Source organism: Tympanuchus pallidicinctus, unplaced genomic scaffold, assembly GCF_026119805.1.
Source record: "Tympanuchus pallidicinctus isolate F22 unplaced genomic scaffold, pur_lepc_1.0 scaffold16, whole genome shotgun sequence".
Classification (NCBI taxonomy): Eukaryota; Metazoa; Chordata; class Aves; order Galliformes; family Phasianidae; genus Tympanuchus; species Tympanuchus pallidicinctus.
Genome location: NW_026294679.1, coordinates 25,243,483 through 25,271,313, shown reverse-complemented (window position 1 = coordinate 25,271,313; position 27,831 = coordinate 25,243,483). Strand labels below are relative to the sequence as shown.

The following is a 27,831-nucleotide window of genomic DNA, read 5'->3' as shown; positions in this document are numbered from 1 at the left end:
AATGCTTGATAGCATGGTATGGTACAAGCAGAAGAGTAACAGATGAGACAGAACTACAACTCAGAATCAAGATGACGTTGCTTCTTTTTTTCCTTTCATTGAGTGGAGAAGGAGAAACAGAGTTCAAAACTTAAAAGTCCTCCCTCCAACATTTCAGTATTGCTAGCTAGAGTTGTCAAGCTAATTACATTAGCTTAGCCATTCAGCCTTGTGAAGACACTGCCACTGGACAATAAAAAAAATCACTATTTCCTGTCATAATGATATGACAATGGCTTCCAACATTTCTAAAAATTGAAAAGCAATTTTTTGCATAATTACCTTGTAAAGTCAGTCATCTCCATCATAATCACACACATTCTCTTGGCCAAAACAATTATGTCATTGCTGGTATCATCCCATATTTCAATCTCTGCATCAAGCTTACTCTTGACTTTTTTGAAGTCAGCCACTTGCTCAGCTATCTTTTCTTTTTCAGCCTCTGGCAGTTGAGTCATCTTGGCCTGAAACATAAAATAGTCATAGAATGGCGTGGGTTGGAAAGGACCTCTAAGATCATTTAGTTGCAGCCCCCTTGCTGTAGCCTGCAAACAAAATAACGTTACTTGCTTAATACCTGTCTATGTCAGAGAGGGGTCTTTTTGGTGTTGTGATTTGGGTATTTGTTTTGGTTTTCTTTTGTTTTTAACTAGATATTAGAAAATACATAACTTAAATGTAGAGCAACCTGAGCCAACTGTCCTAGCCTGGGTACTTCTGAATTTCAGTATCAGTACGCAATGACTGGGTTGAGGCAAATGAGTTCCGTTGGCATAATGCACACAGCACTGTCCATGAAACTATTACTTTTAATGTAGTAAGAGAAACAAAAGAAAATTCTTCCAAACAGCCCGTATAAAATATGACTGACATATCTTGCTTTTTTCTTCAAGTGAAGGATTCTAGGTTTTGTTAAGAGCGATGCAGGTGACAAACTGCAATAATCTTTCAGGTACACAAGAATGAAGGGAAAGGTTTAGTTGTTCTGAAACATTTGAATGTGCTTGTCCTCTGCTGAGAAGGCTCCTCGGGATTATTTCAAGAACTGGGAAAGATCTGCTAGTTCAAACCTGCATCTTCTGTCTTTGAAGAAGATGCTGATTAAAGCCCTAGAAAATCAGTATGTGACTGAAGTTATCAAACCTTAAATGCTAACAGAAAATAACGAACATTCAGATGAAGCCACAGCCAAACTGGGCTCAAGTGGGACACAGCTCTATACTTGGCTACAGTTCTGGACTGAATTGTTTGCAAATATTCCACAAGATAAAACTGTTTCAAATGAAGATTTAGTACAGCTAGAGATATGGTACATTCCGTTTCGGTTCTGGAGTCAGAACATTCAGTCTACACTATACGCATGCATTCTTTCTACATTTAAGCATGATGCCTTTTTTTTTTTGTTTTTAATGTTAATGTAAGTGTAATATATCAAGACTGATATAACTGCTGAAAATGCAGCATGGTGAGAAGAGAAATACTTTCCTTAGAACTCTTATTTATGAGCAAGATTATCAGTTTGCTCCAGACAAGGGACAGGACTTCTTTTACCAGAAACAGGCCAGAAACTAAATAAAAACAAACCAGGCTTAGCCAAAAACAGCACAGATAAGGCAAAAAGGTATCTGATGCATGAGGGCTGGCCAGAAAAAAATTAGAGCTTTAACTTCTCCGACAATGCAGAACAAACTATTTTTATATTACTGATCTGATAAATTGTGTAAATTTACTCTGAGAGCAACAACAACAAAAAAACAACAAAACTACACTTTGCAATAAAAAAACCAGTCATTGCTTGGGACTGTGTAACTGCCAATTTGTTTGTTTGGTTGTTTTTTTTAAGTACTACGTATTAAACTTCTGGATGGAAATAAAAGATCACACACATGAACTGATTTTAAGTAAGTCTGATTTCTTATTTCAGGTGGAATCAAACAGAACCATAGCTGTGCTTCAGCTCCCAGTAAACTAAAATGTGTAGTTATGTGGAAGAAATGATTTTAAATTGCAGCATTAATTTAGCTAGAACCAAAAGTTCCCTTTGCCAATCTTCTAACCAGCATCAGCCAAATCAACTTTAATGCAAAACAGATTCCCTGCATAGAGACATTCAGGAAGTTCATGTTCTTCCTTAGCTCTGCAGACACTGAATCAGAAGCCTAAATTCCTAAGTGGCTGTTCCTGCCTCTCCAGAACAGAACTTGCCTGCAGAACAACATCAGTTGTAATTGAAAAGTAGGAACTCTGTTCTAAGGGTACATTCTCTTTGCTATCTCTTCCCCAAAACTTGAAGGCCTGAGAGGTGATTTGAAACAAAGCTCAGGCTTTTCTGTTGATTCAGTATATCAAAACCATTCAGGAAATAATTGCTAGAAGTCAGTGAAAGACAAAACTGAAATCTCCCTAGAAAAGGAAAAGCAGAATTGCATCAAGTCTTTGCTTACTATCCTCATGATTCTTAAATAACATTCGAGTTCATAGGCTGAATCCAGTAAGTCACGTAGAAGTTATCATACCCACAGTTGGAAAATATTCAAATCACAGGATACAGAATATTGGATTTGAAAGCATGACAACCACATCAAGATTAAGAAAAGGCAAAAAAAAAAAAAATTCTATTTACTCAAAATACTTTACGTATTTAATGAATAACCTGACATTTTAAAGAGTGCTTGAATTTTTGGTTAAATAAAGGAAAGAGTGGAAGGACACAGAAAAGCGTATTATGAAAACAGCTGTGAAAACATTAATGCAAATCCCGTAGTAAATTCTTCCTTTCAGATTTGTATCTGGAACTCAAGTAAAAAATCAGTATTTGAAAGTTTACACTGGATTTTCTTTCATTTTTGCTGCTAGAAATGGTCATCTGGGTCATAGTGGCTTTGGTACAGGAGCACTAAACAACTCAGCATGAGTAACTGACTACAGGCAATGAACTTGTGACACAACACTTTCTCTCACATGCCCTCTCCTGACTCTGATCACTAATTTCTACACCTGTGTGATCCTGGCTACCAGACGGTCTCTCAGAGGAGCTGAAGAACAGCCTCATGGACATCAATTATATATGGACTAATGCCAGGATGACTGGAGGCTTTTTGCTCTTGCTGGCTTTTCTATATGAATTTATTCATTTTTCTTCTTCCTCCCAATAAAGCCTTATCTCAGCAGAATCCCAACTGCCTCAAGTTTTACTATAATTTAAGAAACACTCATCTTTGGAGTATAATTATGTAAATGATTAAATGCATGTCTACAGAAAAGAAAATAAAAAACTGCACATAGATACTTGAAATTGACTTCATTGGTATTCTATGCAGATACCACATGTCCCACCAGGCTGGGGGGGGCAAGATCTTTAGTCTTGTTTATCTTTATGTCACTGCTGTGTTTAATATCTATTGCTTTCTCTATGAAGTGGTCCACCTCATGTATTATATAAAGCAACTATTAAGACATATAATTATTATATTTTGTGGTATTCTTGTTTATGAAACATCATCTTCCAAAGTTAAAACAGGAAGTTACAGCAGTGACTGAATTATCAGTTATAATTTATATAACAGGCAATCAGCTTTATACACAATGCATATGGTTTTCAAGCCATGCGATTTAAGAGTTTTTATTTATGCTTGAATTGCTCTGTCACAAGGTTAATTTTCCCATTTATATCAATTACTGGAAATTATAGGCCTCTCAAAGTATGTTGTAATTGCAATCACTAAATTATAAAGTGTAACCGAGTAATTAAAGGAATACTATTCCTGTTTTGTTAATAAAAAAAAAGAAAAAAAAAGAGAGAGAGAGAGAGAGAAAGAGAAAGACCTAAAACAAGCCACATAAAATCAAAACACATTCACCTCATGGTTACAAGAGCTTCCTAAGAAAGATATGAAACAGACAAAAATAAAGATCTGGGCTACAGAATCTAAAGAACTCAAGTACCCCTTTCCATGCTGTTTTGAGTTGAAGAACGTATGGCTTGATACACAAACCACAAGAAAGACGACATCTTAATGAGGGAAATCTGACAAAGTATCCTGTTACATGTCAATAAGAATAACTTTCAGCTGGAATAAGACACATTATCCAAACAAAGGCACAAAGGAAACCACAGTTCTGACCTCGCAATTCTGAATTTTTATCTCATTTCCCTCATAGTGCTTTATTAACATAGGATCATAAATTGCAGAATGACTTGGGATGTAAAGCAACATAAGCCCAACCATTTCAAACCTCCCAGTCATGGGCAGAGCTGCCAACCACCAGACCTGGCTGCCCAGGGCCCCACTCAACATGGCCTTGAACACCTCCAGGGATGGGGCATTCACAGCTTCTCTGGGCAGCCTGTGCCAGCCCCTCACCACTCTCTAAAGTACAGAATTTCCTCCTAACATCTAACCTAAACCTCCCCTCTTTTAGTTTAAAACCATTTCCCTTTGTTCTGTCCCTATCTACTCGTGTACAAAGTTGATCTCCCTCTTGTTTATAAGATCCCTTCAAATACTGGAAGGCCACTAACAAAATAAAACAAATGTATGCACAGTGTAAGTGTAGATATGACTTCACCTTGAAATAGGCAACAAGTACATATAAAGTAAAGACCTAAATTAATCATGTGATATTACAGAAGTGCTGGATTATTTTGCCCACTAGGAAAAGCAATTTTTTCATTACTTCTACAACATGGTACAGGAAAACTTAAAATTAGGAGAGAGAAAATCTGTTTTTTCTTACTTTTCTTTTTTCCTTAAGAAAGAAAAATACCTGCAATGTGCATTTTTTTTTCTTTAATTTCCTTTAACTCTTGAGGAGTTACGTACATTGCCTTGTTTGCAACTTGATGCTACAGAATAAGATTAGACAATCTTTTTATTTCAAACCCTTTTAAGTTTCAGTCAGTTTATTGTTACAGATTGAGACAACGTAAAAGATTTTACAAATTATCCACACAATGACTAAAACAGAGGATCCATAAGAAGCAGCTACTTAGTGAAGGTTTTGACTCCTGTCCCACTGCTGCATCATTTGCCAGTGAAATTCCAACCTCAAAAATCGGCCTTTGTGCCTGACTTCACTCTCCAAGAATGACTTCTGTATAGACTACAGTATTCTCTTGAATTCTTAAACTGACATGCTTTTTGTTTTCCCGATCCCCTAAAACAAATTACTGGCTAGAGCCATAATGTCAGAATACTTATCTCTAACATGGAGGTGTGGAGGGAGGGAGGGAGAAAGTGAGGGAAGAGAAACAGCAGAATGAAGCACCACGCTTCCAAACAAATGTTTACATTATCAAAAATTTCCTGAGACAGAAACAAGCCAGATATCTCTCTGAAAGGGAAGAGCTTCCCTTTGAAAACTATTTAACATTTCCTCTATTTGTAAGATGCAAAGCATTGTGAGATTGTAACTAGAGAAAACTGCTTTTATAGAAATTTGAAGAAATTTAGTGTCTGGAGTGATTCTGTTAACATTGATGTGTCCTTTTAAATCACTGCCTTTTAAATCACATCCTACATTCTCTACTGAGTGAATAATCACTCAGATTTGGATAAAGAGGTGAAACAGCAAATACTGGATATTAACAAGCCATGGCAAAGTGAATATAAAGAACATTCCCTAGAGATTAAATGTATGGGAGTGATACCGGAAGCTGGAAGAAGCTGCATTTCTTCCCTGAGGTCACCAATTGCCTTTTCCTGGAATTAAGGTCTGTAACATAATTCTTGAAGTCCAGCCTGCTTTCATCAACTTTGGTGCCTCGTTTTTGCTGCCATGTCAGCTCCTGTGTATTTTTTACATACAGCAAAACTGAATGAAGAGATAAAGCTATCAGCAGATAATTTCAAAAACACAAATTCGTAACGTCGATTTTGTGAACCTTCACAAAAAAGGCAATGTTATTAATCTAACTCCTCTCTGTGCCAGGGAAACAGGCTTGTAGATGAAGAAGAAATACGCCATGAATATGGGCTGCACTGGATTGTGTCATTGGTTCTCATGTCCCTCTCTAAACAATCTAGGGAAACATAATCTCTACATAATTGGCATTGAGTGGATGCGACACTCACTGAAAAACTGTTCACAGAATACTTTCCAAGAAATCATGTCAAAGTTGAAGGGCTCAAAGTTGTCCAGATGTGGAGTCCTCAGTACAGGAGAGACACAGACCTGTTGGAGCACATCTAGGAAAGGGCCACAAAAATGATCCACATAATGGAACACCTCTCCTATGAGGACAGGCTGAGAGAACTGGGGATAGTCAGTCTGGATAAGAGAAGGCTGCAAGGTGACCTGCCACCAATCTTTCAGTCTCTAACAGGGGGCCATAAAAAAGAAGGGGACAAACTCTTTAGCAAGATCTCTGGCGACAGAAAGAAGGGAAATGGCTATAAGCTCAGGGAGGGTAGATTTAGGTTAGATAGAAGGAAAAAATCTTGTACAGTGAGGGTGGTGTGGCACCAGAACAGGTTATCCAGAGATGTAGCTGATACTCCATTCCTGGAGACTTTGAAGGTGAGGCTGAGGATCTAGCAGTGGTGTACCTTTCATTACAGGAGAGTTCGACTAGGATCTTGTGATCCTAGAATCCTTAAAGTTGGAAGAGAACTCTGAGTCCTTCTAGATGCTATTAAGGGAATAGATCCTTCCTAGATCCTATTAAGTGAAATACTGAAGGGATCTGCTCCAACTCTAGAGTTATTCAGTATTTTTACTTAGAGTATGTATGAAAGAACAAAGACACACACCACACACGTATGGCATAAACAGTCTACTTTGACATGTAAAAGACGTGATTTACAATCCAGAGTGTTCCCTACTGCTTGCTTATTCTTAAATTATCATTATTTCAATAAAGGGAAAAAATGTAGCAAGTTAGAGAGGAAATTAAATACTTTTCACAGATCATGACACCTGACAAAGAATCTTTATCCATGTATTAAGCATCAAAATTACTATTAGCAACACCTGCTCAAAAATCACTGAATTGGTACTATGCTTAAATTTTTGTCATTGACATTTCCAGACTCTATGCAGCTTTGCTAAGAATTAATCTTGCATATGATTTTAAATTTGCCTTTTCATTATCCAAATAGCAAAAGCTTGCTGTTAATGTATGCCAGCATTTATATTAACAAAGTGACTTTAGATGCAAAGTCTTTCTAACTTGAATAGGAGTAGCTGTCTCATTTCCCTTCCAAGTATTCCCTTCTGTCAGTAGCAGGGTCAGCCATGGAAGCAAGCCTGTTATAAGGTGCCAGTGGAAAGCACAGATAGCCAGTCAAAAGAGATGATTCCTACCATAGTACTGATGCAACCTCACCTTGAATACTGTTTCCAGGGATTCACAATATAAAGAGGATGTTAAAGTACCTGAAAGCATCCAGAGAGCAACAAAGCTGGTTGCTGGGCTGCAATGCATGTCCTGTGAGGAGCGGTAAGACTGTTTTGGATGTCTTTTCAAGGCTGAATATATTTTTAGGTATGTAATAACAATCACCGTATGTAAGGCATAATACAAATAAAACAAGAAAATAATTCATTTTGGATTTTCTCATTCACACTATCACACACACTGAACCAACTCTTCATCAGCACCAAACTGTTCTGCAAACATAACACGCAAAAAATCTACAAATGTAGATCTTACTCTCAGATATTTTTATCTACGTATTCATGTAACAGCCTGAGAAACTGAAAAACAATGTGGGCGGTTGGTTATCTGAGAACTGTTTTGCTTTTCTCATCTGCACACATTAAAATATTTTGTACATTCTTCAGTATGATCATGTAACTCACACCAATAGCTTTAAAATTAAGCTAAGCTATTCTCTTTAGTAATTTAATAACTTCAAGCCCTTACACTTTCTCTTGCCCTCAAATGCACATTGTCTTCTAAGTAAAAAAATTTACTGGGCAAATACTTAACGTTCTCTTCAACTCAAAACCTGATGATTATTAAGTCACAAACTACCTCTCTCATTTGTGTGATAAATTTACAACATAATTACACATGTTAGACACAGGCATCAGAGGAAGAACACTTGGCATATGGTAGATCCAAATTTCACAGTACAAAAACTGCATTGTTCCTCGGATCTGCGAGCAGCACATGTTTTTGCAGAAGCTGAGAATTTGCTCCTAAAGATCTTCTTCAGGGCTATAAAATTGTGCTACAAATAATTAGTATTGCTATCCAGTTTAATTACTGACAGATCTCACAGCATACAGCAGAGGTTAATCTGTATCCCATCATGTGGGAAGGTGCCATAAGCACTGTCATATTATTCTTAGAGACTGGGAATTACCTGAGGGAAAGACAAGTCAGCAACATTTCCAAGTTTACCTATACAGATGCAGTCAGGAATATCAGCATGAGGTTAAGTCTCAATCTATTACATCCTCTCTCTAGAGAGATATTCTAGAGAAGTTATAATTAATAATCTGTCAATTTTATCTACATGAAGAAAAATGACATTTCTGAGTTAAGATGTAGCCTTTGTTACCATCAGTGAATGCATATCCAATTTGGTTTTACATGCTGTATGTGTGATGAGAGAAAGAAAGAAGTCTCTTTCAAAAGCACCAGCTTCCTATTGGGAGCACTGAGAAATCAGACACACGAGAGGATGGAAACACTCTTGACAAAGAAGTGAAATCAAGAGTGCTGTTATCCAGAACTAATATGGAGAAAGAAATGTGTAAATAAAATTGACTTTACTATGCTGGAAACATCCAATAGAAAGAACATAAGGAGGGAAAAAAAAAAGCTACTTTGCAATCTTGCCATACTACTTCTGGATTGCAGACATTGGTGTTACCACTGCACCAGAAAGACTTACTATTGCACAAGAACTCGCTGCCTTGACCAATAAATAAATAAACAAACAAAAATCAATCGAACCCAGTCTAAACCTTAAAATCGATCTTCCCTATACAAAGTCTCCATACTGCATAATATGTTCCAGGAATAAATCTTCAGATAAAAAGCATCAAAAAGCTGACCAAAGAGGCCTAACATCATTCAAATTTGCTTCAGCAGACAGTAGATTTCATCAGACATTTACTTAAAGAAAAACTACATATGAAAGTTTGTTAACATCTTGACATGGTTTGAGAGAATATGCGTCTTATGTAGTCAGAGCTCTCATTTTCTATTAAATTTTTTTATAATGTGCCATTTACAACCCTTATATCATAATGTGAAATATAAGAAAATTGTTCCCAATTAAAGGATCAGAATCAGTTATTAAATAATGACTACTAAATAGATCCGCAAAGCAGTGAAATTTATGGCAATTGTACTATCTGGGGGAAAAACTGAAGAAAAAGAAGAAGTTTATTTCCAATACTAATAAGCAACTGTTTTTTCATACATTTGACCCAGCCACAGTTTGGTATGAGCTATTTACGATGAGGTTTGTTTCAAAGAAAATTCCCTTTAAAGAAGTACTTTGTTTTATCTGAGATGTGAACACAGGTGTGTAAAAGAGATCTTTCAAAGCTTTTCTGGATCTTTTTCTGGATCTCTTCTTATTATTCGGATAGCAAACATCTACAAATTACTTTCATATTTTCTCAGTGAGAGAAAAACCTTCATTTGCTTTCTTTAAGGAACATCTACAAAACTATTCAGTATACCATCTATGTATTACATTCCAAATGAATCCATATCATCTTAAAGAATAACATTTTGAAGGAAAATTTTGCTTTTCTTAACTGCATAAAAAATTTTATCCTGTAAGGTGAGGAAAAATCTTTTATAAATGTTACACTGTACACTATATTATAAGAAATAATTGACAGTTAATTAACATGCGATTGATATGTACAAAAGTAAAGAAGTTTTCACTTGTTTCTCAAAGAAAAAGAGATTAAAATTCCAGTCATACTAAATACATTGTCTCTCAACAAATCCCATTGCCAAGAATAAGCCTTTTTTGCTTAGATTTGTTGATGCGGCATGAAGAAGTACAAAAGGTATCACAGAATTCTTCTTGAGAACAGAATATAGCCAATAAAAAGCAAACAAAAAAAACCAAACAACCCAATCCTTAACTCTTTTTTTTTTATTATTATTATTTTTACTTTTTTCTTTTCTTTTCTTTTCTTTTGTTTTTTAATAAAATACTAACTAAATTTTACTCGTTGTGTATACATAAGACTTAAATATAAACTGCCAGTAGTTTCTGAAAGAGTAGCCAGGTACCATTCTAATACCACAGTTTTCTTCATAGTTTACACTGGGTGTTTTTTTCAGAATTCATGTTAGAAGAAAAAAAATGGAACACAAATCAACAACTTTCATTTTAGTTAGTATTTTGGATATGATTTTAGGGACTTAATAAAGAAAACATTTTTTTGTGAGTGCTTGCTTAAAAACAAATGTAATGTTGAACTTAGTGAGATTCAACAAGGCTAAGTGCAAGGTGTTGCAGCTGGGACAGGAAAATCCCAGATATGAGTACAGACTGGGAGAAGAACTCACTGAGAGCAGCAATGCAGAGAAGGCCTTGGAAGTCCTGATGGACAAAGAGCCGGACATGAGCCAGCAGTGAGCTCCTGCAGCTCAGAAGACCAAAAGTATCCTGGGCTGCACCAAAAGAAGGGTGGCCAGCTGGGAGAGGGAGAAGATTGTCTCCTTCTATTCTATCTTTATGAGACCCCACGTGAAATACCATGTCCAGGCCTGAGGCCCCCAAAACAAGAAAGACATAGAGCTGTTGGCATGGATCCAGGGGAGACCACAGAGACAATCAGAGGGCTGGAGCAACTCTTCTATGAAGAAAGTCTGAGGGAGATGGGATTGTGCACTCTGAAGAAGAGAAGGCTCTGGGAGACCTCATTGCAGCCTTCCAGTACTTGAAGGGAGCTTACAAACAGGAGGGGGACTGACTGTACACAGGAGATAGTAACAGGACAACGGAGAATGGTCTTAATCTGAAAGAGGGGAGATTTACATTAGATATTGGAAGGAGAGTGTTGACTCAGAGAGGACTGAAGCAGTGGCACAGGTTCCCCAGAGAATTTGTAGATGCTCCAATCCCTGGAGGCCAGGTTGAATGGAGCCTTGGACAGCCTTATCTGGTGGGTAGCAATCCTGCCTATGACAAGGAGTGGAATGGGATGATAGGATGATATTCAAGGTATTTCCCAACCCAAGTCATTCTATGAAAAGTGACGTTTTATTGACATCCCTTTTGTATTAAAAGTTTGCTATTTTTCAACTACCTGTATTGCTTATAACATCTATTATCACAATAATAGTAGATTAAACCAAATGTGAGAAATCTGTTATTGCTTTAGGTAGTCTAAAAATAGCTAGTGAAATTGATGTTTCTGGCCCCAGGGGGCTTTCAACTTAAAGTCATGAACAGTTTTGCTGAAACAGTATTTAAGACAGAAATGTAGATAAAAGTAATGCTTGCTAAATACACCACTTTTGTTACAAAAAGCTTTGTGGTACTCCAAAATGTTCAGAGGCTCTTAAAAATGTCTGAATGTAAACAATAATCAGTAATATAGTGAATTTCTCAGGTTAAATAATGATGCAAGCAGCAAAACATCACTCAGAACTTCCAGAAATACTTAACCTAATTGTCAAATGTTAAGTTATGCATACTTCTTCATGAGTAATATAGAATTTTCTATAGAAATCTATAGAATTGATTCACCCAGACTTTCAAAATTATACATCTGTAACTCATGCACAGCAGTAGCTAAGATTACAGATATATCTATATATACAGATATACAGAGTTTGTTTTGTTAATATGCACTGAAGGCTTCAGAAAGACTCAGACATAAAAATTACAAATGTCCTAACTTTTAGTAGTTCAAGCTATATTGACAAGATTATAACCTGTTAGAGCTTTGTCCAGAAGTGTAAGAATTTTTCTAATTTACACCTTCAGTGTGTATTTATAAATCACACAGTGTTTTTCTTACTCAGGTCATACATATCAGTCATGTGCCCTCTATAGATTTTCAGGTATCTATTAAACGTCAAACAAGATCTTAATAATTCACTGTATGACTTTAAGTGGCTTCATAGTAGAAGTAATCCAGTAGCATTTTTTACTTCATCTAACTGCTTTTTAAAAAAACCTAGTGTAATACATACCCTGTCAGTCTTCCCTTCTGTCTGAATACTTGTGCGACTACGTGCATCATGGTCTTCTTCAAGGTCAGATACATCTTCAAGCTCTTCAGGTGTCTAGGAAAAAGTTGTTGAAGTATTATTCTCTCTTATGATTATTAAATTTGGCATTGATGTCAAACATAACTTGGACTAAGAGAATGTCTGACAAACAAACAAACAAAAGTCTTGCTGTAGAACAACTACTAAATGCTAATTAAAACCACATTCTGTCAGGCAGCTTTGATCTAGATCAAAATAGCCATGATAACATTAAAGCTGACTCTTAAAGTTAGCACTTATGGAATTTATTTTATATTTACATCTCACATTACTGCTGCTAGCAAAGGCATACTACAAACAAACATTTATATGACCAGAATGCATAGGTTTGTTCTACCTTCTCTTCCCTGTACAGAAACACTAACATGCTCACTGTAATATACTAATATGTGAAAGACACAAACTGCTCATGTTTGGAGTATATCTCTGACTTTATTGCAATGCACATACTGTACCGTACACACAATCAGAAGAACTTGAACTGCTAACATTTTTTGATACTGACTTTTTCAACTATACGCTGAGCAAATTAATGAAAAACACTGTTCTCCTTATGATATATTTTCAGTATGAGTTAAGCCTTGAAATTTATTTCCTACATTCCCATTTACAAAAATACCATGAAAAAAAAACTGCAGGAGTTCCAAATTTTTATCATCAGTAATTTAGTAAATAAAGCACAATGAACATGGCTAAGGGACACCCAACAAACATTCAAAGCAAGTTTAACCATACTAACATAGCAGCCCACAGCAAAGCATGCACCATTCAGAATTACAAACTATTTAAAAATTAATATTGGTCCTATCAATGAAATGGGATATTCAGAAAGCTTTCCTCTGGCTAAAGGGATTCATGTTTTAAAGAAACAAATTTACACCTAGACCCAGACTGAATAAAGATCTGATGTTGGATGGTCTACTATCAGCTTGGCCTCTAGAATTCCATACTGTTCTTAGAACCCCATAAACCTGATTTGTCCCAAGAGAAACATGAGAGGCTAAGGAGAGGATAATAAAAGTACCGAAAGATATGCAGAAAAAAAACCACCCTGAAAATCATCATTACTTTTACCCAATTTTCAATCAAATCAAATATGTATTTATTCAATCCAGAGTAGCTATGTGTTTTCATCTTCTCATTTTTACTGGCAGGTTATACATACTCAATATTTGTTAAGAGAAGCACTATAGGGTTGTGTTATTTGATTTTTAGATCCATAATATAGTAGCAACACCACATTAAACTGTATAAATCCACTTGCACACATTCCAGTCATTTGGGAAAGTAGCTCTGTGGCTAGCAGATGGAATAGGTGCTGCTAGACTTCAACATCAGCCTTGAAACAAGGTTTAAATAGCGCTCTGGTACTTCAAAGCACAGGAGTTGGTTTTACTCACTGAACAAAATAACGGTAATTTAAATGAGCTAATACTGCAAGAAATAAACAACATAAAGCTGCTGCCCAGCCTGACAGAAATGTAATCCTAGTGGTGAAAAGTACTGCCTAGATATCCTTAAGAAAACAGACAGGCAGTCACTTTTTGGGGTGAACACAACTCATTTACCTGCACATACGTTAATGATAAAGCGGGAAAAAGGAACATTTTCTTTTCAGAAAAAGATTATCAGTGTCAAGAAATATTTTGGCTTTTGTCTTGACATTAGACCAAGTAAGAATTCCACACAACCCAAATGTTCCCGGCCTGTAATTCTGAGAAATTCTGGTCATTTGCAAAAAGCCTTTTTTCGATCCCCACAAAAATACATTCAAAAACACCCCTACGTGTTTAAGACTAATCATATTATTTACTGGTTACATGTTACACAAACTGTAAATATGCATTTCCATACTTATGATTTTAATAAATCTGCATTCTCACTGGTTTTGCTACTGAGAACTCTAAATTATAGTCAAGTCTAGCACTGATGACTTTTATACTGTTATGATACAAAGTCAATATGGTATGTAAATTCCAGAACAGTAAAAATAAATGCTTTACATGCACTCTACAAGGGTCAGAATTTAATTCATTATATTGTGCACTGAGAACAGAATGGTTTTAAAGAGATTATCTGCTCTACTTTGAAAATGTGACTAATGCCCGTATTGGAAAATTTCATTGTGGCAGGAATCACATCATTCAGGGTAACAATGTACAGCAAATGTTTCACAAATGGGCCCTTCACAAATATTTAGCTAGTGCATGCTACTTCACCTGTTATTCACATTACTGCTATTGTTACATACTTAATACTGCCAGATGACAGGCTGCCAGAGTTTTGATACCCTTGAGGGAGAAGAATAAACTGGTAGTTTAATTTATTTTTCATAATCAATTTATTAATAACCTCATAATCATTGATGTCTATTTCTAATTCACTAAAAGCACTTCTCAGATTTTTGCAAAAAGAGATTACTTTGAGTGTCACTTTGGAAAAAATAAAAAACAGCATTTGAGGGCAAATTAAAATGCAATGTTCTTATACTGTCAATATTACTAAATCCTCCTATTTATCATTAAACATGAAAATACATCTGTATTTGGAATCTGTTCTTGGAACCTCCCATTAAAAATATCTTTCTCATATTATTTAAGATATTATGGATGTAAAGTTGACACAATCATTTAAATCAAGGACTATGACTCTGTCTTTGATAGTAGTGTTGTCAACTTGTTGGCAAGCAATTTGTCATCAAATAACAGTAAAAATATTGCCCTGCCACATTCTGTACAGATCACAGATAGTTAATCTTCAAATGCAGGTGAAGAACTGTTCTTGTGACTAACTGTGCAAATAATTTTTATAGGCTTAAGCTGCAATTTCCATTAAGATTAGTAGTGAAAACGGACACTTCAGTGAAGATCAAACAATTTAGTAATTTATTTATTAATGATAAGAATAAATGATGATCTTCAAAACAGAAAGATGAAACTATTTTTAACAGAATTATCAACTAGATCATGTTATATGGTGAAGAGCTGAGGTTTTCAAAATAATGATGAATGGGATAAAAGATATCTTTTCACTACTGGATGGTAGGTGGTTGTGGTTTTTTTTTTTTTTTTCCTCTGTGAACATTAAGTCAGTTTACAACTTTCAACTCCAAGAGATTAGTACAAAAAAGGTAAGATTAATCACCTACAAATTGCTAGATAGATCAGGAGCCTGAGTAGGTGACAATCCTCATGTTTTTAGTTCTCACTGTGAGTATATTAAGATTTTGCCTGTCCTGGTCAATATCTTTACTGATGACCTGGATGAGGGCACTGAGTGCACCCTCAGTAAGTTTGCAGATGACACCAAGTTGGGAGGAAGTGATCTGCCTGGTAGGAAGGCCCTACAAAGGGCTCTGAACAGGCTGGACTGCTGGGCAGAGGCTAGTGGGATGAAGTTCAACAAGACCAAGTACCAGGTCCTGTACTTTGGCCATAGCAACCCCAAGCAATGCTACAGAATTGGGGCAGAGTGGCTGGAAGACTGTGTAGAAGAAACAGACCTGGGTGTATTCATCAGTGCTCACCTGAACAATAGCCAGCAGTGTGCCCAGGTGGCCAAGGCCAATGGCATCCTGGCTTGTATCAGAAACAGCATGACCAACAAGAGCAGGGAAATGATGATCCCTCTGTACTCAGCTCTGGTGAGGCTGCACATCAAGTACTGTGTACAGTTTTGGGTCCTTCACTACAAGAAGGACATTGAGGCCTCAGTATTTGTCCTGAGAAGGGTTACAAAGCTGTGGGGCGGCTGGAGCCTTGTGAGAAGGCTTTATGAGGAGCCGTAGAGGGAGGTGGGACTGTTCAGTCTGGAGAAGAGGAGGCTCAGGGGGGACCTTATCACTCTCTACAACTACTGAAGGGAGGCTGTGGTGAGCTGGGGGTTGGCCTCTTCTTCCATGTAATTTCCATCAATAGGATGAGAGGAGATGGCCTCATGTTGTACTAGCAAAGATTCAGGTTGGATGTAGGAAATAATTCTTCCCTGAGAGAAAGGTCAGCCACTGGAATGGGCTGCTCAGAGAGGTGGCGGAGTTCCTGGAGGTGTTCAAAAAACATTTAGACGTTGTACTGAGGGACATGCTTTTGTATTGTATTGGACTGGGTGATCTTAAAGGAATCTTAAGGATCTTAAAGGAATACTGGAAGTATTGTTGGACTGGGTGATCTTAAAGGACTTTCCCAAACTTGGTGACTCTGTGATTCTAAGATAACAGTTATCTCAGCAATGGCCTGAGAGACAGGAAAGATGTGAGCACAGGAATGAAACTGAAACATTTAAAGTGAATTTTTGATAAGTGCTTTCCAAAAATCCTTTCTAAATAGAAACTGGGAAGTTGGCACTGCTTAACAAGTTGGCACACAGTGTTTAGCACTATTTTCTATCCAAAGTTACACCTCCTATGCTAAAAACTGGCATTTCAGCTCTGGTTTCGTTTTTCCCTTCCCTGATTTTGGATGTAACTCTTGGAATAAGTATGCCATCCTCACATAATGCCTAGAAGGGTTTGAAACAAGTTTTTTCTCCTGATAATGCTGAGTTAGTTATGCTATTGTAATAGCATACAAATATTGTCTAAGACATTAGGGAAAACTGACCTCCTTCAATATTTACATAGCCAATTTATTATGTATACTGCTTGTGTATATAAAATAAATTTCAATGTCTCATGCAAGACATGCATGAACATCAAAACTAGGAATGGCACTGCACACATTAGGGTTTTGACCAGGTACATTTGATACATTGAAAATGAGGTTTATAGAAATGGTAGCCATTTTGAACAAATGAAACACCATGACAAACAAAGAAGCTAATTTTTCAAGAGAATAAATTCTTCAACAGATTCCTGAGAGCTCACTTGGGAACTTGGAAGCCTATTTCCAGATATTTCACGAAGAGATTGAAAGTTTTCAGTGAAGCATGTTTTCTACAGTACTTTACAAAACAATGTAACATCCCAAATAATAACAGAAAATATGATCAAGCATAGTTATAACGTAGCTCCAGTCAAGGACTATCCCTGTTTATACTAAGTAGAAACTTCACATTACTTAGAAGTTTCCATTTTAAACTCAGTAAGAAACAAAGAATATTAATTTTTAATAAAAGATACGTTGTTTTGCATTGTGAAAATATATATTTTTTTCTCTACTTAGTTGACATACAGCTGCTCCATCTAGTGGGAAGCTAATTATAACATTTAATCTACAAATGAAATATTTCATAATATACTAATTTGTATTGGAAATAATTCTTAAGACAGTGAAAAGTCAATTTTATAGTTGTTCTCATTTTTGCCATAAAACCTTATAAATCATACATGACCTAAAAATTTTATAGTTATATTTGACACAGAATACTTTACTTCCAAACATTACTCCAACAACTGAAAATGAGAAAAGAACTTGTTTTCTCTATCAGTCCCACACATATGAAAAAGTACTCAAAAACATTGTTACTGTAGGACTGGCAAACTCCAGAGGCAACAAAGGAGATGCTTTTCACTGTAGTCTTCAGAATGTCATAATGGTTCCTGTTTTCAAAAAAAGTCAGAAAGGCAAATTGGGGAGGTACAGTACAGACACTGTCATTCCAGTCTCAGGGAAAACGATGGAATGATTCCTCTTAAAACACTCTTTTGGGCACATGAAGGACAAAGTGGTGACTGTGAACCTGTGAACAGCCTCAGTAACTTGAATGCCCTGTACAACAAACTGACCACATTTCTGGGTGAGAGAAGAACAATGAATATCCTTTAGAAAGGCTTTTTTGGCCATCTCCCAGGTTTTGTAACCAAGCTTTGTTATTAAACTTTGAATGGGCATACAACTAGATGGTTAAGAACTGCTCAGATAATCAGGCTCACAGAGTTCATAGGTTTGTTCAACCTGGTGACTGGCAACACAAAAAGTACTATCAGGGTCTATCCCAAGATCAGTTATATACGACATCCTTACTATGTCTGGAGGAGGTTATGGAGTACTCTCAGTGAGTTTACAGATGACACCAGATCAGAGGACCAGTCATTATTACTAAGAGTAGGTCTGCCATCCAGAGAAAATTATAAGTTTGTAAGAATATGTTGACAGGAACTTGAAAAAAATTCAAAAAAAAAACGGCAAAGCCTGGCAGCTGTGAGATCCCCTAGCTACAGACAGAAGCAGCTGTGGACTGTGTGGCTGATCTCATCAGCTGAAAAGGACCTGGGGATCCTGGTTGATAGCAAGCTGGATGTAAGCCTGCAGTGTGCCCTGGCAGCAGGAAACATTGGGAGAACATTCAACTGTATGAATCACTGTGCAACCAACAGATCAAAGGAAGTTATAATCTCCATTTACTTGGCCCTTACTAGAAAACCTGTAAAATCCAGTTTTGGCTTCCTCTTAGCTTCTATCTGCCTGAAGAAGTGACTTCAGGACATTTAAGAGCAGCAGCCCTGCAGCCCAACAAACCTATTAGGAAGTCATAAAGAAAATGGTGCTAGACTCTATAAAAAAGCAAGGAAGGAAGATGAAGGACAATAGGAATTAGCTTGAAAAAGAGAGGTTCAGGTTGGGAATAAGGAAAACCTTTTTCCCCCATGAGGGCAGCCCAGCAGTGAAGCAGGCTGTCCAGAGTGATCATATAATTTCTGTTCTCTGAGGGTTCCAAGACACAACTGATTGACACTGTGAGTTAGCACTGAGGAGTCCCATGGAAGGTAGGTGAATCCCCAGTGCACAGGAGCTGATTTTCACGAAGATCCATGTAGCTAGCTTCAAAGATACAATGCTTCTTCCTTTTGACGGGGACTAGCAAGATACAGAAGATAAATTTACCACTATGAAAAGAGATTTGAAATCATGCTTTGACCTTCATAAATAGACCTTCCTGCAGAAACTCCATTTATCATAGAGAAACTCCATTCCCAAATTCAAAACTAAAAATGTGTTTTAAGGCAGACTGTCCCATAAAATGTAGATAAAAAAACTGAAACAGCTTTAAAAAAATAAACAAATAAATAAAAAATCAGTGTGTTAAAAGTAAAGAAGAATATAGTGAAGATTGACAATTCACTGTTTAAGTACTACAAGTAAGAGAAAATACACAATTCAATTCTACAACAAACTTATCAGATGAATAAAAGCCTGAGCAACAGGCATCAAAGACATTTCCCTGACACGTGAAATACATCATTTCTGTTAAGTGAATTATGCTAGGTGATCATTCTAAAGAAGTAATTAAAAAAATCCTTTAGATAGATGCATCCTTTAATAAAAGGTTTCCCATTAGAAATGTTTTTGTTATACTGGAGTAGATGAAATTATTACCTAGGACCTAAAGTCTTCCTGGAGTCTCTTGAGTGTCAACTGACCTTCTCTCTAGTATCAGACATGCAAGTAAAATGTGTCATCTTAAACAAAGGTGCATGGAACAGACCTGTCAGTCAAATCTTGTGCATAACTATAACAATGCAGACTAATACATAGCCCAATTCTGAACACACAGCTACCATTCGCTAACATCTTTTCCAAAAAGACCCACCTATAACTTTTTTCATATTAGCAGATTCTCATCCTAGACAGTGAGGTAAAAATAATACCATCATACCCATAGTTTGTTGTTTTTTTTTTTTTAATTAGTTTCATTCCTGCTTTTAATTATTAAGTGTTCTGATGCCTGTAACATGCATCCAGCCACAGTTAGTAACTCAGTAACCAATAACTGTTCAACTCAGTGATCTGTATCAGCTGAGGAAGAACTAAATAACACATTAAGTAGATCATTCTGCAAACCAGTCTTCATGTCACAAATCAGCAATCTGACTCCAATTTAAGAAGCTATTACTAAGTAGATTCTCCAAGTAAAGCGGAATTAAAAACAAATCAAAAATCATCCAAAACATTAGCTATTTCAGTCCTTGTTATTCCTGCACAATAATATTTATTAGATCACTTGGTTATAATTACTAAAGGTTACATGTACTCCCATCACTAATACATTTACTACTGCATGGAAAATACTTTGTTTTGTATATCTAATGATTTTCTAATCTGAGAAGGTTTTACAACAAACTTATGAAAAAAGGCAGCAAGAATCTTCACCTTCAATATACCAAGTGAGAAGCTTATTAATATTTCCCCTCTGCCTATTTTTTCACAACACAGCATGGTAGGCATCTTAAACAGTCTCTTTTGCCCAATGAAAATGGAATGAGAGATATTAACAAACACAGACAGATAAAATAAACAGATAAAAATGAGCGACTGTTAAGAAAGACAAGATCCTTAATAACCATGACAGTTTCACAAAATCTGTCTCATATATGAATTGTGTTTAAACTGAATCTTCTCTCATGTCAAAGCTTAATCTTTTTCCTCCTATTCATTATGAACACATGAAAAAACATTTTATGCTTAATTGTGCAAAAAAAATTGTCCATATTTTAAAATGGCTATCATATCTTTCCCTTTTCTCTCCCCGCTTTTGCTGTGTTCACTAAGCTAAATAAGACCAGCCCATTCACTGATTTCCTCATAGCTCACATTTTACCTTAAAGCTGCATTCCTCAAGAATAGGATGCACAAATGAAATGCATCTGATGAACAGGACAAATGTGTCAAAAAGAATACAACAGCTGCCAATGCAGGAAGGGATTATGTCTGTGACCATAACAGTTATTTGAGCGGGAGGCAGTATGAATTCTACTTGAACTGTTCAAGGGTGTGAGCAAATCTTCAGAGCCCTAGCTCCGATTCCTTTCCTCTCTAGAGAAAGCTAAAGTCTTGTCTCTTTCACTCACATTACCATAATGTCAGCTCAAGTGAGCTCATCCTCAAGTCAAGTACAGCAGTTTCCAAAATAAGGTATACTATCACTGCGTCAATACTACTTTGATACTGTAATATGCTCAATCAGGAAATTAAGTAGAAATCCCACAACACCATGCGCCAGGTTACAACAAAACTATAATTTCTAACAACCACTTTATGGTACATGTGCTGATTTTAATGGTCTTTATTTTGTTGTTACAAAAAGCAATCATGTTTCAGTTTTTAGAAAGGCGATTCAAAGGGTTCATTTATTAATAACAGAAGTCCAGGGCTACAGAAATTGCCTTTAATCTTCCAAGCCTTTAGCAAAGTCACCTGGCCAAAAAGCATATGAAAACTACTTATCATAAAGATGACACTATTTTCATTAAATTGCCAACTGTGTTAAATTACTTTCTTAGATGATGGCAGTTGTGGATTTTATCCTGCTACACCAAGCAATTCCCTCGTCCTATATGGGAAGGCATGGCAGAGAGTTGTGAATTTAGCTCTGGAAAATAGACCATAACAGTCATTATTTTATTTGTTTTGTTGTTTGCTTGTTTGTTTTGTTTTTGTTTAGCTCAAATGAATTCCCCAGTGTATAAAAACCATTAAAGAACATAGACTGAGATGGACTTTAAGGCACATGAACGTAGGTGCCTGGCCTTTTAGCTTTGTATTTAAGCATCCATCTTCTAACCTACATCCAATACTCTAACCTAGTTATTATGTTTGTTTTCACTTTTAGTAAGACTTTGTAAATTGGATTACTGGAGCTCTCCTAAATGTCTTTTAATATTCTTCAGTATCTTTAAATGTCATACTTGACTACATTATTTATTTTATCCAAGTTGGAAATCAGAATTCATGCATTAGTTACCCTTTCCTAAAGAGACCGGCACCCGGTGAGAATTCCAGCATTCATATTCTACAATAAACAATTCTTATACTATCTTAGTGCCCAAGATTAGAAGTAAATCTGCATTTACATGAGACAAAATATAAGAAAGATTATAGGTGAGAAATGATAAAGGAATTAAAGAAAAAAGAAGAGGAAGAGGAAGGGAAAGAAACGAAGAGGATAGAAATAAACAATATTAATGCAAGGCAGGACAACACAAAAGTATGCCTGTGATGAACTACCTCCATTCAAGGAAAACTACCCTGTCTTTATGGTAGCATATTCATGTTAGTTGTTGAGTGGCCCCTAATATGTTTTTATTTAAAGAAACAATAATAATTTCCCTCTGTGAAGGATGCTATTTTCCTGCAACTCATGATGCTCTCAACGTTTTCTTTTCCTATGCCATAGATAAATATTTGAGCTCATCATTTTTTAGAATAAACAAAAAGGAAGCATACGATATATCACAGCCTAAAAGCCAATTATGTTAGGAGCAACTGCTTGCCAAACCTATGAGCTATTTGGCAATCCTACAAACTGTGTAAGAGTGAATCATTCTTTCTCTTATTATCCAAACTGCTGCTAATATTTGCTATTGAGTTTTCTGGAATGGAAAATATCAGGAGAAAATGATGGTGTTAACTGATAAACTAAACACAGACTAAAATTTAATCTGGGTTTACTTCCACCAGCTGGGAAATGTTAACTTAAGGGGCAGAAAACAGTTTTATGAATTATACAGCTAGTATGTTCTACAAATGACTGGGACAATTTCATACACACACACACACACACAAAAAAAGAGCAGATTACACAATAATTTAAAAAAAAAACAAAAACCAAATAAACAAAAACAAAAGCCAGCTGCAATGCTGCCAGAAAGGTCTTTTAATCCAGGAAAAAATAACTCTTTCAAATCCTTTCTGCAGTTAAAGGGCACATAGGGTGAGTCATCTGCTTTGTGATCTGTAAGTTCCATATAAGCAATAAAACTAAATGAAGCAGTCAAGCCTGAGAAGATGGAAGCTATAAGGCATGAATTTTAAGACCACAGTAATGTAAAAGAATAGAAAAGGACAGCTTAAGTTTTAAGCAGACACAATTTTCTCCACTGGGGATTGCTTCAATTTCATAAATCAGTGTTAATCTATTGTCCAGAAGTCCAAACCTCAACACAGCCAGGTGAAATCACAATTTGCTGTTGTTCTGCCTAGCCCCACTTTACATCTGTTAAGATTTAAGAATGTAGTTACTTCACATCCGCTTATCTGATCTCCTCAATAAGCAAATTACAAACTGATTAGAAAGAAGGTAATCCACCCAGAAAAGGAAATGGCCTGCTTAATACAATGAATATATGTAGAAGAACAATAGATGTCAGTTACCCAAACCTGCCACTGATTATTGTCAGTTCTAATCAGCATGTGGTTGAGCTTTTATGACTACAAGCAGACAGCAGAATGGCATTACTTCAACCATGGTGGTCTTTATCCCAAGGAAGGAAATCTGATTCTACTGTAACAAGGAGAAGAGTCTCTTCAGGAACGAAGGCCATATAGCTGCCAGGAGTGCAAGGGAGCTCACTAAAGCTGTCATCTGTCATTCCTAGGGAAACCTAAGTGAAACTATGTGCATCCCCAGCTGCCAAAACATTACTCTAGGCAATTAAGTGCAGCTCTTTATTCTCAGTATTCTATATGGATATGCTTTCCTCTATCCTAACATGAAAGTAGTTATTATTTTTGTAAGGAAATGTAATACGTATCAAATTCCAGGATATTTCCTAAGCTAATAGCAATGGCACAGATAATAATTTCTCAAGCTAAGGAACATCTATGAAGGCTCCTTTTACTTCCAGAAAAAATAATCAATCCAACTAAGGGAATTGGATTTCTTTTTTTTCCCATAACAATTTTTGACTGGACTACCTCAAGGACGCCTGGGATAACAGAGCACATGGACTAAGAAACTGATTTTTCCGTTAATGTTACTGCTCTGCTTTCCTAATAACTAAAGTACTTGCTATAGGGAACAGCAAGAGAGCCTCAAAAACTAATAGCTTAGTTCTACTGGAAGAATGGTGCTCCAAAGATGCAATTTCCACATAATCCATTTGCTAGACGATGCACAGTACTCCCTTGCTGCAACACACCTCACTTCAGTGTCAATATATACTGACTTTGTTGGTACTGAATATAACAGAGCATCTCTTTTCTTTCTTCTTTAGAACAGGATGTAAGTCCCTGAGGTTCTCAGACAATTAGGTAGCATCTGGTTTGTCAGCCTCTACAGAATTTTTTCAGGTAACCAATCTTCCACTTATCAAGTTCAATGGAGGATTATTATTTTTTAAAATTCTCAGATTAATTTCCTTCTACAGTTCCTGTTTTTTACTGAGTCTGTCTCCCTGCTATAACTATGCTTCCTTCCTTGGTAAGGCCTGCTTGCCTTCAATAACTCTGCATTACAGCTTTATGACCATGCATTCAAGAAAATAATCCGGTGGTGCAAATTGGAGGAAAGAAAAGAATAAACATCAGGAATGTATCATTAATGAAAAAAAATGAACTGAAGTATACTTATGGATTATAAGATATTATAAAGAAAGTAAAGTAAAAGAACTATCAGTAGTAAAAAGAAATAAATAAATTCTTCCCAAATCTTTTTCACTCTCACATAGCTGTATCATATGCTGACAACTGGACCAGGCCTTAAACTCTATTAACTAAATTCAGAGCAGATTGCAGCACTGCTTCTCCTTTCCTATGATAGAAAATCTGAGACCACGAGCTAGACCACGGTTAATTTCTATTTTTGAAATATAACTGCATCCCAGTTGAACACTGAATACATTCACAATGCATCCCTTCACTTTCTGCTTCATGCTGAAAAGAGTCCATCCTAAATGTGAAATGATTCAACAATGAAAAGAACGGGAACTGAGAAATTTTAATCAGTCCAAGGACTATGCTGATTAATAGAAGTCTATAGCCAAATTACTACTGAATAACGAAGATCTCAATATCAGAACTGGAAACACTGACAGAGCAGATTTCAGAGTCAGAACTACTGCCTGAGCTATTAACTCTATCTACTGCTTCCATTTCCAGTCTTGCATCTCTCAAATTCCTATAAACCATGTGATAAGACACATATTTTAATAATGTTCTACTGAAATACATGTAACTTGTAACACTTCTTCTGTGTCTTCTAGCTTTAGTTTTAGAAATTTAGTGCTTTTAAGGGAATAACATTCATTCTATTTCTGTAGGAATATATTTACATTAGACAGTAAGCACTAAATGGCAAGGAAGGAATACAACAATGCTCTTCTTTGTTACAAAAAAGCCCTTAGCAAAGATTTTCATGTTCCAGAAAATACATTGCATTATGCATAAATTTTCAATGAGCAGCTAAACTAGAGCTACTAAAACCATTCTGGAAAGCTCTATTGTCCTGAAGGAGAGAGATATTATTTTGAACAATTAAATACATAAATATATGTGACATACTTGCAATAGAATTCAAGCTCTTAAAACAGGAAAAATTGAAGTTTAAAACAGTATGCAACTCAAAATTGTTCATGCCATCCATTCCTGTACAAAACATATTGGCTTCACAATCTGAAACCAGTAAACCCAGTACTAAGAAACTCGATGGTAAGCCATCTTGCAACCTGCTGCTGAGAAACTCTAGATTTACAGTCTTGCATGATACCTAAGATCATAGATCTTAGGTGGAAGACGATGTAGATTTGCCAAGAATTATAATTGCAAATTTATACTGTAATGGATACAGTATGCAGCTGATTCTTCTGCACTAGTCCTTAATCAGCATTTCTGAAGTCATTCATTATGCTTTCTAAAAACACCCATAAAATACTTTTAAAAACAAACAAATAAGTAGCAAACAGCACATCTTTCCCACCATCTGACACTTTAAAAACTGGCAACCTAAGGTAGATTTGAAAAAGTAACATTTTTAACTGAAAAAAATATAAAATAGTAGATGGGTCAAATAGTCATTTGTTGACTGGAAACAATCAGGTATAAACACAACAAGCAATGGCAAAGTGTAGAAGTCTAGGAGTTGTATGCAATGTAGCAAGAAGCTTGCTTTCATAAATAACAGCCAAATAAGAGAAGCCACTCTGTTCCAACTAAGTTTACTAAGTCAATTAGTTCAACTAGTTTCAAGTAGCTGAAATACATGTAATTTCTTTTTTTATGAAAGCAGCTTTTTATATTATATTTTGTTCTCCATATAGTAAAAATGTGGGCTCTCTAGGGAGGCCCAAAATACATAAAAGACACTGTCAGCCTTCCTGAGAACTAGAAACTCCGTAGCAAAGTAAGAGAATCTAACAAAAGGAGGCATTTCAGCCATCACTTTGGCTAAAACATCTGTTCTGAGCAAATTATTTTACTGTAATACTTTCTAGAAAGTTTTAATTCTGAATCAATGTTTTGTTGCATGCTGTATAAACACAGAGCAAGGTGATTCTGTTCCCCCAAAGAAAGACCACCTGGCAAACTAAGTAGGAGACTGAAAAAAAAAAAACCAAAAAACCAAAAAAACTAACAAACAGATTGAAAGTAGATGCACAGCAGCAAATAAACACAGAGGTAACTTAAGGAACCACTGTTAACTGCATGATGAATGCTGATTTCAAAACAGCAGTGATGTTGCCATTGTCATGGAATATAAAAAAAATTGAGAGAAGAGTGTTTAGAGGTGAAAGCTTAATGAAGATATAGTAGATGTGGTGATGTTTACAGGTAACATTAAGAAATTAAGGAGCAGTTCTGTTAAGTACTGTCAAGTGGATATTAAATACAAATATTCAGAAATAAGGTGCATATTCCCTACACAATAGCCACAGAAAGCTGGAAGAGGTGTTGACTAATCTCTTCCCTAGGACAGCCACATATGGTAGAGATTAATTCTAGACAGAAGAGCATTGCAGAAGCAACTGTGCTGAAAATGACTAGTTTATCAGACAATGGATAATAGTATACCATAGATAATATCTATACATATAGAGTAGATAATAGACCAAGGCTCTGCCCAGAGAGAAGTAACCAAGAGCTTTGAGAATTTTCAGCAGAATGAAGAGCTGGATGACAAGAGCTGGAATCAACCAAGGCAAGTAAAGAGAGGAATTACATCTGGGAAGTACACAATTGAAGAAGAAAGATGCAACATTTATCACATAAAGGGTAAAGGAGGATTCCATCCAGCAGGAAGAGTCAAAAAAATGAGGACAAGCAATGCAACTGAGAAGAATGGATAAAAACCTGCTAAAGAGAATGAAGAAAGGGGAAGTGACAGGAAGGAAAAAAAGCATATATTGGAGATGAGTTTCTGAGATTCTGTCATTTCCTTCCAATATCGTTTCCCAGTATTTGAGTAAAAAGTTCAAGAACTATCAGTTTTGTCACTTTGGAAGAAACATTTCTTTCTGACCTCTTGGCAGGAACAAATGGTAGTGAAACACTAAAACCAAGTAGTAAAAAGGACTAATCCTGCATTCATTCAGCCTTATCTTTTGCTCCAACAAGAAAAAATAGCTGGCAGGTCAATGGATGTGATCATGCCATTCTACTCATTGCTTGTAAAGCCAAACCCAATTTTTTCCCAATTTTGCAGCCCCTCAATCAAGAAAGACATTAAAAAAAGTGGGCAGTGTCCAGCAGAAGACTGCCTGATAATGAGAGGACTAGAGAACTATAAACATGAAGACAAGTTGAAAGAACTGCACTTCAACTGAGAGGCAGCTCAGTGAGGATCTAATGACAGTGTTTCACTGCCTAAAAGGTAGTTACAGAGAAGATGGAGGCAATCTCTTTATGGGAATGCCTGACAACAGGATAAGAGGCAATCAA

At 36.2% G+C, this 27,831-nt stretch overlaps 1 protein-coding gene across 5 annotated transcripts in view; it reads right to left on the bottom strand.

Annotated features, from left to right (window-relative positions):
* The window catches only part of CTNNA3 (catenin alpha 3), a 420,268-nt gene that overhangs the window by 39,669 nt on the left and 352,768 nt on the right, over nt 1-27,831 (bottom strand). For 3 of the 5 annotated variants that reach the window (XM_052678006.1, XM_052678005.1, XM_052678007.1), the window contains 3 exons: nt 12,167-12,259; nt 7,367-7,468; nt 322-503 (listed from right to left, as the gene is read on the bottom strand). In XM_052678006.1, coding sequence (XP_052533966.1) covers nt 322-503; nt 7,367-7,468; nt 12,167-12,259 — 377 coding nt within the window. The remainder of the gene's footprint in view (nt 1-321; nt 504-7,366; nt 7,469-12,166; nt 12,260-27,831) is intronic. The other 2 variants (XM_052678009.1, XM_052678010.1) reach the window with 1 other exon arrangement.